The following is a 15,486-nucleotide window of genomic DNA, read 5'->3' on the forward strand; positions in this document are numbered from 1 at the left end:
GATCCATATATAGTGACTTGTGAGGCGCTCCAAGTCAAGGAGATGGATAAAAGCTCAATTTCCTTGGTAAATGCGCGGGTGGGAGTGGAATGTGTGGAATAGTTGTCGGGATTTGGGCTGTGAAAATCGATTGGGATGGATTATGGTGGGTAACTTTAAAGGGATGTTTGGCAAATTTCACAATGTGACTCTCCGCAATTAGTCATGTATGTGTGTGCGTGTCCTCACAGTGGGTGGTTTGAGATGAAAATGAGATTATTGACATCCGTCATTAATTAAATAGGCAGCTTAAGTGAGGCAAAGTAGCAATGTAATTAATTTATAAATACACTTCCATTAGTTTCATCTCTTTCACATTGATTTGAGGATGGTAGGAAAGTGTGCAATTATCCCTTCATTTTCTTTCTCTTCTTCTCTCTCTTTGGCAGAGACTCCCCAGCGGCCCTTCGCTGGATGCTGTGCTATTTTGAGGGCGACTCCTGTGTATCACTATGGATGGCCTCTTAGCGTCTGATCCCAGATCAGCCAGCCAGAGCCTCGACACTGTGATGGAGGAGCAACGGTTTTGGGGCAAGGCGACCCCAAAATTGCATATTTAATCGGGGCCGATGGTGATTTGGGGCAACTTTTGATGGATTTTCACAGCAGGAAATCCCCAGCAGACCTCACGAGCATCGCGCAGAGGCCACGGAAGGGGGTGTGATGGTGAAAATGGCATTTTCACAGTGAATCTCATGATAGTGCTGTGCCACGTTGAACGTGAAGATAGGAATGATGGACGTGATCGAGTATCGCGGAGCATCCACTTCACATGATTATTTATGATACGTGCACGAGTCAGAGAACTTTAGGGTTGCATCTCAGTGTTTTTTCTCGGTAATTCCCATAGTGTTGTGCTGCGGTGCTCAGTGTCGGATTTCTCTGTGGCGCGCGGTGGCGAGAAAGAAGCTCAAGACACCGACCACAGAGAGTGTGTTTGGGCGCCTCGACTCCCCCCTTTCGGCACACCATGTCCGATGGCGTGAGGGCAGAAGCCATCCTCACATGCTTGTGCACAGTGGCTTGAAGAAGGACCAGGCAAACGGCGAGAGAGCCCGATAAGAGAGCCAGTACACATGACATAGTGGGAATCATGTTCGCATCGTCGATTTATGTGTTGTCACTCGCTGCATTCCTCTGCCATGCCGTCTCATCCCCGAGCGCCGCCACGGAGCACGCCAGCGACGATGAGGAGCCGCCGAGGGCGGAGGCGCTGGCGGGTCAGGTGGAGCTGGCCGACCTGCCGGTCTTCCCTCAGCGCTCCGACGCCGTGTACTTCGTGGTGGCGGCTGCGGGGGGCGCTCGCCAGTGGGGCCGCATCCTGGGGCGCACCCTCCTCGACATGGGACCACCGTTCAGTAGCCCCCAGGGCCCGGTGCTGCGGCCCATCTACGTGGATCTCCCGCAGAACGGCAGGTGAGCGGATCATTTTTTTTCGCCTTGCGCTGAATCTCAGCCAGAGATTCATCTCACTTCACATCCGTCTGAATATAAATTGCGTGCTATTATAGTGATTAAAATGAAGCTTTCACGGTGTTGGATTTCTTCCTCTTCCCGTGGCGTCACTCACGAGTTCGCACAATTGAGATCAACACAGTGAATGTGATGATGAAGAAGCCAGAAAGATTTATCGAATATTTACCCCGGGGCGAAATATCTCTGGGACAATTTAAAAAATCATTAATCTCACTTCTTGCATGCGGCAAATATTCTTCAGTGATTATTCGCAATTAGGGTGAGTTGGGGTGGCGGCGCGCGCGGCGTCTCTTGACGCCACGGCGCAAAACTGCGAGTAATTAGAATTGTCTCGTGGCGCGATTGAAAAATGAGAATGGGTGGCAAGTGGAGGATGGAACTTGATGATGTCTTGTAAGCGAAAACTCATTACAATGTTTATTCATATTTCCTCCTGTTTCCGCATATTATATGCGAAAAACTTTGGGGCTGCCGTGAGTGTGAGACACCCTCATATTATTTATGGTTCATCTGTCGCTATACATTATCTCGTGCTATTGTCTCAAACATGATAAATGACTCGGGAGGCACTTGTGATGGTGGGGCAAGCTGTAGGCCAAGGACAATGAGAGCCTCCCCATCCTGGCTGGGGTTTGACACACAAAAACCATGTTCTTTGCTTATGGAAAAACTCTCTCTCTTTCTCTCTTCCTCTCGCGCCTACACATTCTGCAAGATTTTCCAATGCCTTCCCTAAGAGAATGACCGTAATGAGGGATGAGGCAAAAAAAAGTCTCATCTTCCCAGATAAACTCGCCCATGAGTCATTAAAAGTGTGAGTAATGTGAAATCTGGAATTTTTCCCCATCTCAGCCCGCATTTCTCTGCCCCAATTTATTCTAATTACCGAATCATTCAACGTCTCGAGATGCTCTTCCCGCTGTGATTCATTATACGTATATTTTTCGCGATGCGCTTCTGGGTTTCAAACTTAACGTATAATATGGAATGCAGGTGCGAGAGAGATTCCACGGAGAATAAAGCGCGCATTGAGGAAAAATCGATTCAGCACTGGAGATTTAGTTGTGCAAGTGAAAATTGGGACTGAGAAAAACTGCAACTGCAGGTGTTTTGCAAATTGCTCACCAATTCAAAATTTTCCCAATCTATATATTTGACGAATCTTGCACAAATTACACTCTCAATATGAGATTTTCGAACAATTTCCAATTAAATCTCTCTTCAGTTGAGAGCGCCTAACTTATTCATCAATCCACGTGGCTCTGATGGAAAATTGGCTGCTGAATTTTTCATTACTTCATTTCGGTCTACAATTTCGAAAATAATCCATATAAATCGGACAGCAGCACTCACAGTATTTGCCCATGATATCAAATGCCGACGTTATTTGGGCCTCAGTTATTCTGAACGACACTTCCCACGCATCCTGAATTCAATCCTTTGTGTGTCATCGATGTTCCTCCACGTCCGGGAATTGCTATAAAGCTCATTAATCGCATTAGAGCGTCACAAAGGGAGCATTTTAGACTGACACTATTTGTTCCATATAGCTTCACTTTAATTCAAAGTCAACCGTCCGACTACATATAGTGGTGATTATTTAATCCTGTGCCACGCAGGATTAAATTTCAGACCAAAACCAACAGTTTATTAAACTATACAGAAATAATTGGGCGAGCCGAGAGAGTTTGAAATGCAAAATTTCCGCCTAGTGAAACACCTTAAGTAAAGCGATTCGCGGATTTTCTAGCAAAACATGATTATTCTCTGCCACTCCAATAAGCCACTGAGACGCGATATGCACTGTGGTAAAGCCTGGAGGATGCTGGGCAAACATGGCAAGTTGACATTCCCATAAGAATGTACCATCATGAGCATAAATTGTGGATTTTTACAATTTTACCATGTCAACTTCACAAAACTTGAGGGGTTCTTTTTGCAGAATTACACCAGCAGTGTGTGTTCTGTGGAGGAAACTGCGAGGGAAACTGTTGAAATATACCTCAAAGTGAGAAGAGGAAGAGAACTTTCACACACTTGCTCGAGGACAGATAATGAGGAAAAAATTGCAAAAGTTGAGAAACAATGTTGGCTGACGGAAAGAATGGGCCAGAAATTGTGGAAATCTCTGCCCATGACAAACTTTATATCATCATTTATTTTTTCTGCACACAATCGTTTTTATTTCCCGCCACACTGCAAATTTCCGATTGGAGCTTTTGCCCAGAAAGTTAATCGAGCCCTCCGAAGTGCGCTATATGTATTTGCGCTCTTCGGAGGAGTTTCGCCGACAGAAAGCATGTTTTAAATGAATTTCCAGCATTCTCCAACAACAGCCACAAAGAAGTACAAAGCATACAGAATGTGAAATAATAATCCTTTTTGCGAGCAAACAAGATCTGCATAGCATTTTCCACCGCGGGCGGTTGAAAATGTGTGATACAGAAGAGATTAAATTGAATTAAGCAATCGTGAGGAAGAAGGCACCGTCAATTAGGTTTTATGCTAAATACGAAGCACTCACTACATTATTTAAGATTTTCGTGCATTAATGTGCTTTGCGTGTGGCTCTTAAGAGGAACTGAAAAAGACATGAAATAGCGTTGCTGGAAAATCACATGGAAAAACACTGCGGGATGTTTGTGGAGCGAGAATTCGCGCTCGAAAGTCCCAACTTGTGTTTGATTATTCAAATTTTGCAAAAAGCTCAAGTGAAGCTGCCAAAATTTCACGTGCACACAGAGAAAAAGGATAAAGTACTTCTAAATTATATGCTTTTTTGCGTATTTTAATGCAGAACTGCTGTTCGCAGGAAGCTTCCTCATTTGTGCGCCCTTTTCTGCGAGTGTACGTCAAAGTGAAAGTGTGTCCTTATCTCTTGAACCCATAACGGATCACTGAAGGGATTCTTTTACCCTTCTCCCTGAGAGTGGCAAAAGTCTAGAATTTTCACACCTTTCTGTGCAAACACGCATCTGAGCTCTCCTGCTCAAGGGTGTGAGATGCTCCAAATGTGTGTCTTGTGTAATGACACGGCTTAACTGTGGGCTGAGGAGCCGCCCGGTGATTTTCACACCTTGTGCTCATAATCTCCGGCACCCAAAGTGACTCTTATGACGACATAACTCGGGGTGGCGTGACGAAAGTGGCAATTTTGCGACAACACGACGAGAAGTGTGACAAGTGGCGAGCCAAAAAGATGGATGAATAATTTATAGTGTAGCTCCTGAATAAACGCATCCTCTCTCTCTCACTCGGCAGGTTCTCCTCGAAGCTCCTCACGTCGCTGTGCCAGAAGACGGAGAATCAGCCACTGACTGGAATTATTGTGATTGGCGAGGGACAGTCCGCTCGGGCCACGGCATTGTCCGGATCGGCGATGAAGCTGCCGGTGCTCTGGGCCAAGGGCGGAACCGCCAGCCTTAATGGATTGCACAAAGAGGTAAACTTTTTCTCTCTCTCTCTTCACGTGTATTTGCATAAATCGATGCCGCGCTTCCCAAAGTCATTTCATCATCCTCCACGTCTTCATATCCGCTCCTCGGCGTGTGGCAGAAACTTCTGAGCATTTTTATGCCCAGGATCATTTCAAATGATGCTTCTGCGCCCCCCCAAAAAAAAACCCTCACAAGAAAAAGAACTCCGTCACTCGTGTGACCCAAAAACAACTTTCCAGCAAAAAAAAGAACCTTCTTGATGACTTGATCACTCACGAGGAGATTTAATTTGCAAAAAGGACCACAAAAAAATGCACAAAGTTTGGCATTGAGAGCTTTAACAAAGTATAAAAGCTTCCATGGCGGATAATTTTATGCGATACGTATGAAATTTTGATCAGGCAAAGAGGGATTATGTCAGTTTATTGTTAAAACACAGAATTTTATGCATTTTCATCCGCCTACAAATATGCTGTCACGTCCATGGAATTTTTGCATAACAGATCAGTGCTTGGGATGAATTAATTATCGCAGTTTTATCGAATAATTTCAAAAAATAATTACTTCGTGTAAACATAATTAAATAATAACACATTCATGACACAATTTCGATTGAAATTAAATGTTTTATCAGCCTGGATGACTGAGAATTCATTGGAATAAAAATATATATGTCAAGCATAGATTTGAAAAACAATTAGATTTATTCTCGTTGTTTTTTAGAGAAAAGGTTCTTTTAAATTGGACAAAGAGTGAATAGTGAAAGTCTCTTTTCGACCGAATTCAAACAGAACTAACAAACTTATGCACGAGGAATAACAGAAGCTCCGCTTTGCGACTCAGTGACCGTGAAGAAGCTCTCGAGTCACGAAACTTGTATAGAAATCCTCACAATTCCGCGCCGCATGCGAAATAAAGGAATGCTCGTTGTGAGGCTCTTCGGTGACTGAGAGACATACATTTTTGAGATTGTGTCACGATGTAAAAAATTCAAATTCTCACTCAATGTCAAATGCTAATGCACTATTTGCACAATTTAGCATCTTCTGAGCCATTCACTGGGTACTTTTGCGTTCCTCCTTTCGCTCTTATCTCGCTCACTCTCTTTGCATTGAGGAAAAGCGCTGGCGGAGTGAAGAAGCAGCATTTTCACAACGTGGAAACTTTCACCGAATTCACCTCAACGACTGCTGATATATACTGGGGGTCGTTGATTTTGTCAGGAAGAAAAATTCCCCCGAATAAGACACGTCTTCGTCATATTTGTTGTCACTAAACGCCCCTGGAATTTTATATTTCCTCCCATACATCAAATCACGAGCGTGAATGGAAAGAAGTGCAGAATGGGCCAAAATGCCATATTCCCCAAGGGTGAGAATCCCCTGCTTTTCAGTCATTCGTCTGCGCCAAGACAGTCGAATATGACGGCGAGATATCGCTTTGATGGGCGGGCGAAGAACTTGTGAAGAATGCTGTGTGATAAAAGTTTTCATATTTTTTGGGCGGCACTCGTCGCGTGAAGGATTGGAAAACATTGAATTAATTCGTGATTTCCTTGGTGTGTGAAGAAAAATAGTCGGTTGGGTGACAGGTTGACTGAACATGCATGCGGAAATCACACTGCAAAGCGTGGGAGTTGATTGATGATGAGGACCATGAGACTTTGCCAAGGGGGAGATAGTATGGTCAGAAGTGGTGTACAAGTCAGTAGAAGTATTTGGAAGCAAACGTGCTTGAATATTTTCAATATAGTGTGTTCAAAAGAAATTATCGCAAATACTTGGAGGATAAGAATTGTTCTTCACATCTTTCTAGGTTATGTTACTAATTTAAAATACATTTTTGCCACTAAATAACCTACAAAATCATTCATTTTTGCGCTTAATATGGTATAATTTCCATTTACTGGCTCAATAACAGTGAAATTTGATGAAAACTACAAGTTTTCAATATTAAACTGTGTTAATTATGCAAAGATTGATCATAACCTCCAAAATATTATTTCGGGATACAAAATTGTCTATTTTAATAGCTGTTTGATTGATTCTTTACTCGAAAATAGAAAATTTCAGCTTATTGTCGATTAATAACAGATTAATATTTCCAAATTTAGCTTTTAAAAGCATGATATCTGAAGGTGATTTTTAGGTTATGTTCCAAAGTGCATCCAAAAGTGAGACTGGAAATGGAATCAAATCAAAATGTCCACTAAAAACTTCAAATATTTTAGAAATACTGTTTCTCTGTATATTTTGAGAGTAAAAAAAGTAAAAATTGCGTCAATTTTTGAGTCAAAGACTCCTAAATTTGAGGTTATGATAATTTAGGCTGTTAAAAATCTATGAAGTTCATCAAAATTCAGAAGTTCAGACTTCTGTGATTCTGCACAGAAATTGTGGAAGTGCCAGGAAGTCTTGTACACTGTTTAGTCGTATTATCTCCCCCTTGGAGTGTGTGGTTGAAGGATTGACGTCGAGGGGCGGAAAAGTTCCCAATGCCGGAAATTGCTCATTGGTAAACAATTTGAAAAATGGCCATAATTAGTGAATATCAAATATTGCCGAAGTGAGCGAGGGAAAAATCGTTGAGAAATTATTGGCAATATATTGTCTCGATGGCAAATCATTGATTTCGTCGCCCCTCGTCGACAGAAGTTGACTCAAAAGGTTGGGGGGAAAATATGAATGGAGATTATAGTATATTTATGTTGGAGTCGGAGATGAAAAGTTTTCAACCGCCAAACTAAACACAACAAATAAAATTATATTTTATTTCACTGCTCATATAGGAAAATCTAGCAAAGTGCCACCCATTTTGGCCCATTGTGGTGGTGAAACTTTCACAACAATACACTCACGCCCGTGTCACGGGTTAAAAGGCTACAATCACATAAAGGCGCGCATGAAAAGCGATGTGAATTTCCCACACTGGAAATAAATAGAATAAATCCAACTGACGGTTTTAGTGAAATTGAAATTATTCATGAATTCAAAAAAAAAAGAGAAAAAAGATATCTTTTATTCGTTTCAGCGAAAATAATGTGGCGATAAGGAATAAATTTCCTTTTCACTCTGGCCGACAATACATTATATCCCACTGGAACTTGGCACAACCTTATGCCACGATAATGCAAAGGAGGTGAAAGTGAAATTTCCCTCAGATGAATAAATCTCAGGGGGTGACAAAGGGAGGTCCACACACTCGATGCTCTCGAAAGTCAGTCTCCAGAGCAAATCTTTCCCGCCATTTCACCTGGGCCGGAAGTGATAAATCGTCTCGCCATCGAACGGAGGGTCAATTACGCCTGGGTCAGATGGCAATTTAAAGAGAATATTTCTGCCCCAAAGATATACAAATATCCCAACAGATAAGCCGGCCATTTGGGCCAAATGATACAAGATAAGAGCTTCTACGTGGCGGGATTTGAAGTATTAATCCGCGCCATCGCGGAAGTCGGAAAGAATTATTTATTCACGCTCTTCACTGGCAACATTGCTCAATACCTTCCATTTCACGAGTAAAAATTTTTTTTCGTTCATTCCTATTTGAATTGCAGAAATAATGGCACTCATTTCTCATGCAATAAATTTCTGTCTGAAGGCACTTGCGAGAGCTTGTGATGGAAAGAAAGCACAAAACTTTGGAGTTTGGTGGACTGAGGCGCTTTTGTGGTTTTTTTTCTTCTTCACCCTCCTCGTATGCTTCAAATGGAAGAAAAGTCGCGGCATTAAAAGTTTTTTTTTGCATTTTCAGAAATATGAAAGGAAAAATCTTTGAAGGAAAATTTAAAGTGAACAGCTTTATTGCTGTGATCAAGTTATGTTTGTCTTTAAATGTTCAAACGAAGCCATGGCGAGAGTTACGTCATTCTTAGCTACTCGAAAATGTCCAATTTCCGCATATACTTCCTACTGAGACACCCGAAATATACCAGAGACTTTGTGGAAGAGATAATTAGTATTCCGGAAGTGTGAAGACTTGGAGTGTTGAATTACGTGAAATGTGCCTCTGACAGAATGTAAAAGCAGCCACAGTGACTTAATGATTCGATGAAGAGTCAATCATTGATTTTCTGCCCCCTTGAAAGCAATCCAAAAAGCCCCACGATGATCCCAAGGCACTTGTCTGCACTCATGTCACTGCGAATCCACCCCAAATGGAGGTTTTTGGTGCGAGAAAATATTCCTAAATCAGCACAATTTTACAGTGTTTCTCACGCGCAAACAATGGACGAAGAGCATTTTGGTCGTGGAGCGGCAAAACAAGTTGATAAGACAATCGAATCCCCACATATTTTTCATATACACAAGATGTTCCACTCTGGCAAAACAATCTCCCCACGTCGCGAGGCCTCCCCAAGCTTAACTCCTTTGCCGTTTAGGCTAAATCTACCCCAATAGAACAAGGCGCCAACCCCACCCGCTCGTTACGTCACTTCCGATAGTTGCCATGCCAACATAGTACAAGAATCAGAGATGAAAAACGCACTGGATCATGACTGTTCTTCACAATAATAAATTCCACTCTCGCCCTTGTCTCACACCCAACCATTATTTTGCTTATTTTTCTCCCCGCTGACAAGCGATTGATACATTTCCTTCAAAAAATTTACTCCGCCACTCGTGGAGATTTAATGGAAATCAATTAGAGAAGAATGCGTATTTGTCGCCGACGAGAGCTTTTTGTCTGGCACCGAACAATGGGCGAAGGGATTCAATATATACTCTTGAAGACTTTTTCTCACTCACTTTGCTCTTCTCGAAGATTCCTCATTGAGATATTAGACGAATTTTCCATACAATTTCACTGTTCATTGATGGATTTGAATGGCTTCAAAGTGCTCCGAAATCGATGTGAATGAACTTGGATATTTATTGTATTTTTTTTCTGCACAGCGTGTTCATGTAAAACATCCCAGAAGAGCCATTCAACACCTAATTAAATGTCGTGTAATTGCTGGAAAGCTGCTTACATAAATTCATGCAAATCCTTTGTAAGCATCAGTAAATTGGAAACGCGCATTTTCATCTGAAATCGACCACAAAATTGTGGTTAAAGACAAGATGATTCTTGTGTGCCCTTTCAAAAGGAAATGGAGTCAAATGTAAAAACAATATTTTGCTTAAATCAGGATTCAATTGATGCAAAAGTTTATCCAACTTTTCCATTTTCTCTCTGGGTGAAGTTTCTCTTCTTCAAAAACTCCCCTTTCATTGCCCATGGTAAATTCTCTTTGAGTGCGAATGTGGAAAAAAAAAGAATCTTGGGTGGAAATTTTGAGGAAAAATACACAATCTCTCATGGGAGAAATGGGAAAGGCTCATCCCTGGATGGGTAAAGTAATCCAATAAAGTCCGAAAAAGCAATAAATTAATCTCAGTGTAAGTGTTTACAGTTTCTCTGGGCAAATATTTCGACCCTCTTCATGGCGGGCGGAATGTTTCTTTGGCACAAAGTTTAATTGAGAAATGCTACAGATTCCGTGTGGGATGATATCCCTTCACCTGAGCAAAATTGAGTTAAATTCGCCCCATCTGATATTTTTGCAGGAATCTTCTGTTGTGCCATATCTTTGCGAAAATTTGTGGTGTTTATCTTGCAAACGGGAAATTGAACGTGAAAATTTCGCTGTGAGAAGAAAATTTTTTGGGAGATGGGCGGAGATGGCGTCAAGGGACTGGAGAATAATTATACGTACTTCAATGTATATGAAAAGCTCTCTCTCTCTCTCTCTGGGAAAAGTTTTCGAAATGCTCAAGCAGCCCGAAAATTTCTCATTAAATACTCCATGAATCGCCCATTAGGTTGTGAAATTATGCAATTTGAAAGTTCCTCAGCACCTTTCACGGCACTCCTTAGCAATTATGAATGGTCCATCTGAGTTAGAGAGTGCAATATTTGATATTTGTTATCGCGAAGTTATTGGTATTCACAACACCTGGCGTCCCCATTGCATATTCTGATATCGAATTTCCCTTTACAAACACGCCCGGAATACATTACACAAGAGTCTCACAGCATCTCATATTTACTTTTGACAGAATGCCATCAATACCACTATTACGCAATATGTCTTTGTCGTTTTTTCCCCTTAAAAATACCTCGAGCATCAAACAAGACTTCAAGACGAAACATCGCTTCACGAGTTGGCTGATGATTTTTTACAGGAAAAAACTGACTTTCAGAAGGCAAGGAGGAGATAATATGGATGAAATCTAAGCTTAAAATCACCTAATAACTGAGAATCTAACCGAAAACTAACTGAAATCTAACTGATAATTTAAAAATTCACGATTTCATACAAAATTTTATGATTTTCTTACGATAAAATTGCACTTTTGCGTATTTTTCTCGATCAAAATCCTACATTTTAAGTTTCTATTTTCTATCTACTCAAAATTGCAACTAATTTTTTCCTAAAATCACAATTTTCAGTGAGTAAAAGTACGCAAATCTACTGATTAAGTGAAAATGCTTTCATTTCAAGCACAGAAATTTCATCTTTTAGATGTTATTTAGTCTTGAACTTAGACTTTGATAAAAATTAATATCTGAGAATAAAATAATCCAAGTTGTGAGCCAAATATTGCATAAACTGCAATCCTTCTGACAATATTATCTCTTTAAGCTCTTGCAGAATATTTCTAGGCGAATTTTCTGTTCTGTCTTGAAGTATAATTTCAATTTTGACTTCTATTAGCCCATAAATATGTTAATATCGCTGTAATGTTATTGACGATTGCAATTCCGACGATGGCGTTCAATAACAAATTTCCAAAGCTCTCGAAACTTCCTCTTCACCGATTCTCAATATTTAACTGACGGCATAAGTCAGGACATAAAATATCTGCTGAAATATGAACTTTCTCTGTCAGTCACAATCAGAAATTCATCTGCAGATATGCAAATGCTACTTTTCCATCAAATTCAATAACTTCTTCTGCCCTCTGTGAATGCTGAAAATCCTCTGAAAGTCCCACAAAACCCACTTTTATGGCTGCACAAGTACTTTTCCCGCCAACTTTCATTCTCACTCGTGCAAACCAAGAGTCAGTGCAGATTTTTTGCATCTCGCCAACGAAAGCATATTTTATGGCTCGACTTTTATTGCCTCCTCAAGGAGTGTATTTGGAATTTAATTGTCTCTTGCGTTGTCAAGTGTGAAGGTGCGTGTGAAATACAACACTGTGCGGCGCGAAGTGCGCTCTTTTGAAGATGTTCGAGAGAGGAAATTTTGGCGAAATTGTATATGAAAATGGGTGGCTGGCGGCCGGGAAAACTGGGTCAGGAGCAAGCCGTGACAGTGTGAGGGAGCAAAATATGATTCAGCATCACCTCCATGTCACACAATGTTGATGTCTTGTGGATGCCATTGAGTCAATCAAATATGTATTATTTTCCCAACAAGGCACAATTTCCATCCGATGTGACCTTTCGTCAGAGGCAATTTGATATTGAGGAGTGGTAATTTTGCCCTAATTGTGTTTGCTGAACATTTCTCCCACTTGAGCGAATATCTCTCTCCTCGCCCAAAACCAGCACACTCCTTCCGAATTATATTTCACTTTTACACGCACTCACAAGGACCCTCCATCGCCTTCATGGCAGAAACGTGAAAATTTTCCCACTCCCGAGAGAGAGAGGATAATTATCATGCAGAGTAGTTTTGTGGCCAGTATCACCTCTACCAACGCTATCACGGCATTATCACACGTGAAAACCTCCTCCTTTTGCTGGAACACATCCAAAAACTCCTCTCGATTATTTAATTGCTGTTGGTCGTGGAAAACTTCCTCTCTCTCCCTCTCAGGCAAACGTGCAACTTTTGATCAAATTGCCTCTCATGGCATTTTAGTCATAACAAATTTAATTTACTCAAATTAAACTCCTTTTCTCTCACCTTGTGCATTTTCTATGAGGATAAACATTCTATGAATTAATCCTGTGCTCTCTTGCAGATCCAAACACCTTTTCAAGCGATGCTGCAACCGTCCTCGAAGGAAATTCTCGAAGCAATAAGAGCACTGTTTCTACAGGTAAGCTCGAGACACCCATTTGCGTCGGAGTAAACATTTGGGGATAATCAGGAGATGTTTGTGATTAATATCTAATGGGGTGAAGAACAAGGTCAACATTTATGTGGTTTTGGAGGGAAACAAGCGAAAGAAGTTAAGGCAAACCATCATATTTGCTTTAGGATTGTGAATTATGTATTAACGACCAACATATTCATTAGCTTCTTGTGTTCAATTAATATTTGTTATCTTTGTGCAATGAATGTTTCTCAGTTTCATCCCTTAACTAGCAATAGATCTTCTCCTGATGAGGGGAATTTGAGAGCATCTCTGAAACACTGCCAATGTTTGTTGTCAAAGGTAAATGTGAAATGGGGTGAAACAGGATTAATCACACCTTTGAGATGTTCACAGAATTGCATTTCCAAGGGCAATTATGCACAACCATTGAAACTAACAGCGTAAATGGGGGCAAATGAGATTCCTTCGCCTGTCGATAAATGGGGTTATACACGTTTTGCTGCTCAAGAGCGACAATATAAACGTGATGAGACGCTTGCATAGAGTTGGTCCTTTATCGAGTGGCGGGGAAAGAAGGCAACGGTCGAAATATCTGGCGCCACATTCATTGATTTTCCAGAGGGTGAATACCATTAAAAGATAAATGGCAACAGAAGATTTGCTCTCTGTTCAGCACGGAATCATTTGTACAACACTTGTGCTGGTGAACTTGGCGAAAGCTCATTAAATGCTCATTTTCGCCCATTAGGAGTTTGGATGTTAAATATTTTTTTCCTGATTATGTTTGTCTTTTAGGGAGGGTGTGATTCACACAGAATAGCAATGACAATTGACTTTTAATTAATATCGCGGCGAGAATGGGAGGCGCTGAATGAAAATTGGATTATTTTGCATGCTTTCCCATGTGCATCAGTCAATGCTTCATTAATCCCACTGCTGTCTTCTCCCCACAGACTCACTGGCATTCATTTTTTATCATGTCGGATGTGGAGGCGTCAATGATGCTGGGAGGAAGTGAAGGTGCACCACTGAGAGATCCACCACTTGTTCCTACAATTTTACCGCTTCCGGCAAACAACGACGATGTGTTCAGGTACTCTCTTCGCTCAATTCTTCACCACGAAGAATGCCCGCCTTTTCCATCTTCTTTACCCACCGTTTTTCACTTCACCATTTTTCCCGCACGTGCAAATATTGTCTGTCAATGAGTGTATTGTTGAGAAACGCGAAGTCAGCACTTTAATGAGCAAAGTTTAATAATGATCGAGGACACACATTTATTAATTAGTCTCTACTATTTGCTTTTAGTCACAAACAGTATAATTTGCGTCATAGACAATAGCATTATGTTAAAGTATGGTTCATGAATTAATTCATAACGCAATTTATGCTGTATTAATGTTCAAAACAGATTTATGTGTGGTGCGCTTTGATTGCCAAATAACATGTATATTCAAACATTTCAAATCTCGGAACTAATCTATTCACATCCGTGATAAAAATTAATCACACGGAACAGAAGATTGAAAATTTGAGATAAAAATTTCATAATAAACTTATCTCAAGACATCGTTGCGACAGAATCAAGGACAAATTCTTTGCCTCTCTTCGAAGGACTTCTTACATACATATGAAAAGAGACTTAATTCTGTGATAAGTGCTCTGAAAATTTCCATAAATGTCCTCATAATTTAGTATTATTTCTGTAATTATTTTCCCATTCATTTCCAAGTGAAACAAGTCGTCTAGCATAACTGCTGATCATGTCGTTTTCCATCTTCTCTCCACGGAGAAAAGATTGTGGTCTCATGTACAGAGTCAAATCTGCTCCCATTGCAGACAATTGGCCCAAGTGTCCAAGTCAACGAGGGGAGTTGTCCTGCTGCTGTGTGACTTGTTGGCAGCGCGGAAAGTCATGGCGGAGGCGCAGCGACTCAACATGGTCGGGGGGCACTTCATATGGCTGTGGGCCGACCCCAGCTCCTCCACTGAGTTCTACGACGTCACGCAGCCGTCCGAGGTGGAGCTGAGCGAGAAGCTGGAGAGTGAGAATCCCGAATTCACGGCCGCCATCCGGAGGGAGAGTGATTCATGGTTTGACCCCGTCGACGGGACACTCTCGCACCACTTGGACGACCTCGAGGAGCGCCGGTCGGACTTTGACGAGTACAGTGCAAGGAAGAAGCAGAGGGACAAGTCGCGGACGCTTCCCAGGCAGTTTGGTGGGCAAATTATCGGCCTGAAGGCGGACGATGGGGTGAAGTCTGTGAGGCGGAAACGAGAGGACGAAAGTGATTCATCCACTGGTGAGTTTTCTAGTTCACAGTCAAAAGTGCTCTTCGCCATGAATAGCATTTAAATTGCATGAGAATTTTACGAGGCAGAAAACGCTTCGTGTTCAATTCTGACTTCACTGAGAGGGATTTGCTAGTAAAATTCCGGATATTAAAGACAACTCCCAATTTAGAGCATAGCTTCGAGTGACAGTCTATTAATCA

General features: G+C 41.4%; 1 protein-coding gene across 1 annotated transcript in view; it reads left to right on the forward strand.

Moving 5' to 3' along the window:
• The first annotated feature begins 1,132 nt into the window (after window positions 1–1,132).
• LOC132260688 (uncharacterized) overlaps window positions 1,133–15,486 on the forward strand; it is a 31,274-nt gene continuing 16,920 nt past the window's right edge. The window contains exons 1-5 of the mRNA XM_059758971.1: window positions 1,133–1,455; window positions 4,777–4,957; window positions 12,911–12,988; window positions 13,942–14,081; window positions 14,828–15,294. Coding sequence (XP_059614954.1) covers window positions 1,133–1,455; window positions 4,777–4,957; window positions 12,911–12,988; window positions 13,942–14,081; window positions 14,828–15,294 — 1,189 coding nt within the window. The remainder of the gene's footprint in view (window positions 1,456–4,776; window positions 4,958–12,910; window positions 12,989–13,941; window positions 14,082–14,827; window positions 15,295–15,486) is intronic.

The sequence above is a fragment of the Phlebotomus argentipes genome, unplaced genomic scaffold (genome assembly GCF_947086385.1).
Source record: "Phlebotomus argentipes unplaced genomic scaffold, Phlebotomus argentipes genome assembly scaffold_18, whole genome shotgun sequence".
NCBI classification, from domain to species: Eukaryota; Metazoa; Arthropoda; class Insecta; order Diptera; family Psychodidae; genus Phlebotomus; species Phlebotomus argentipes.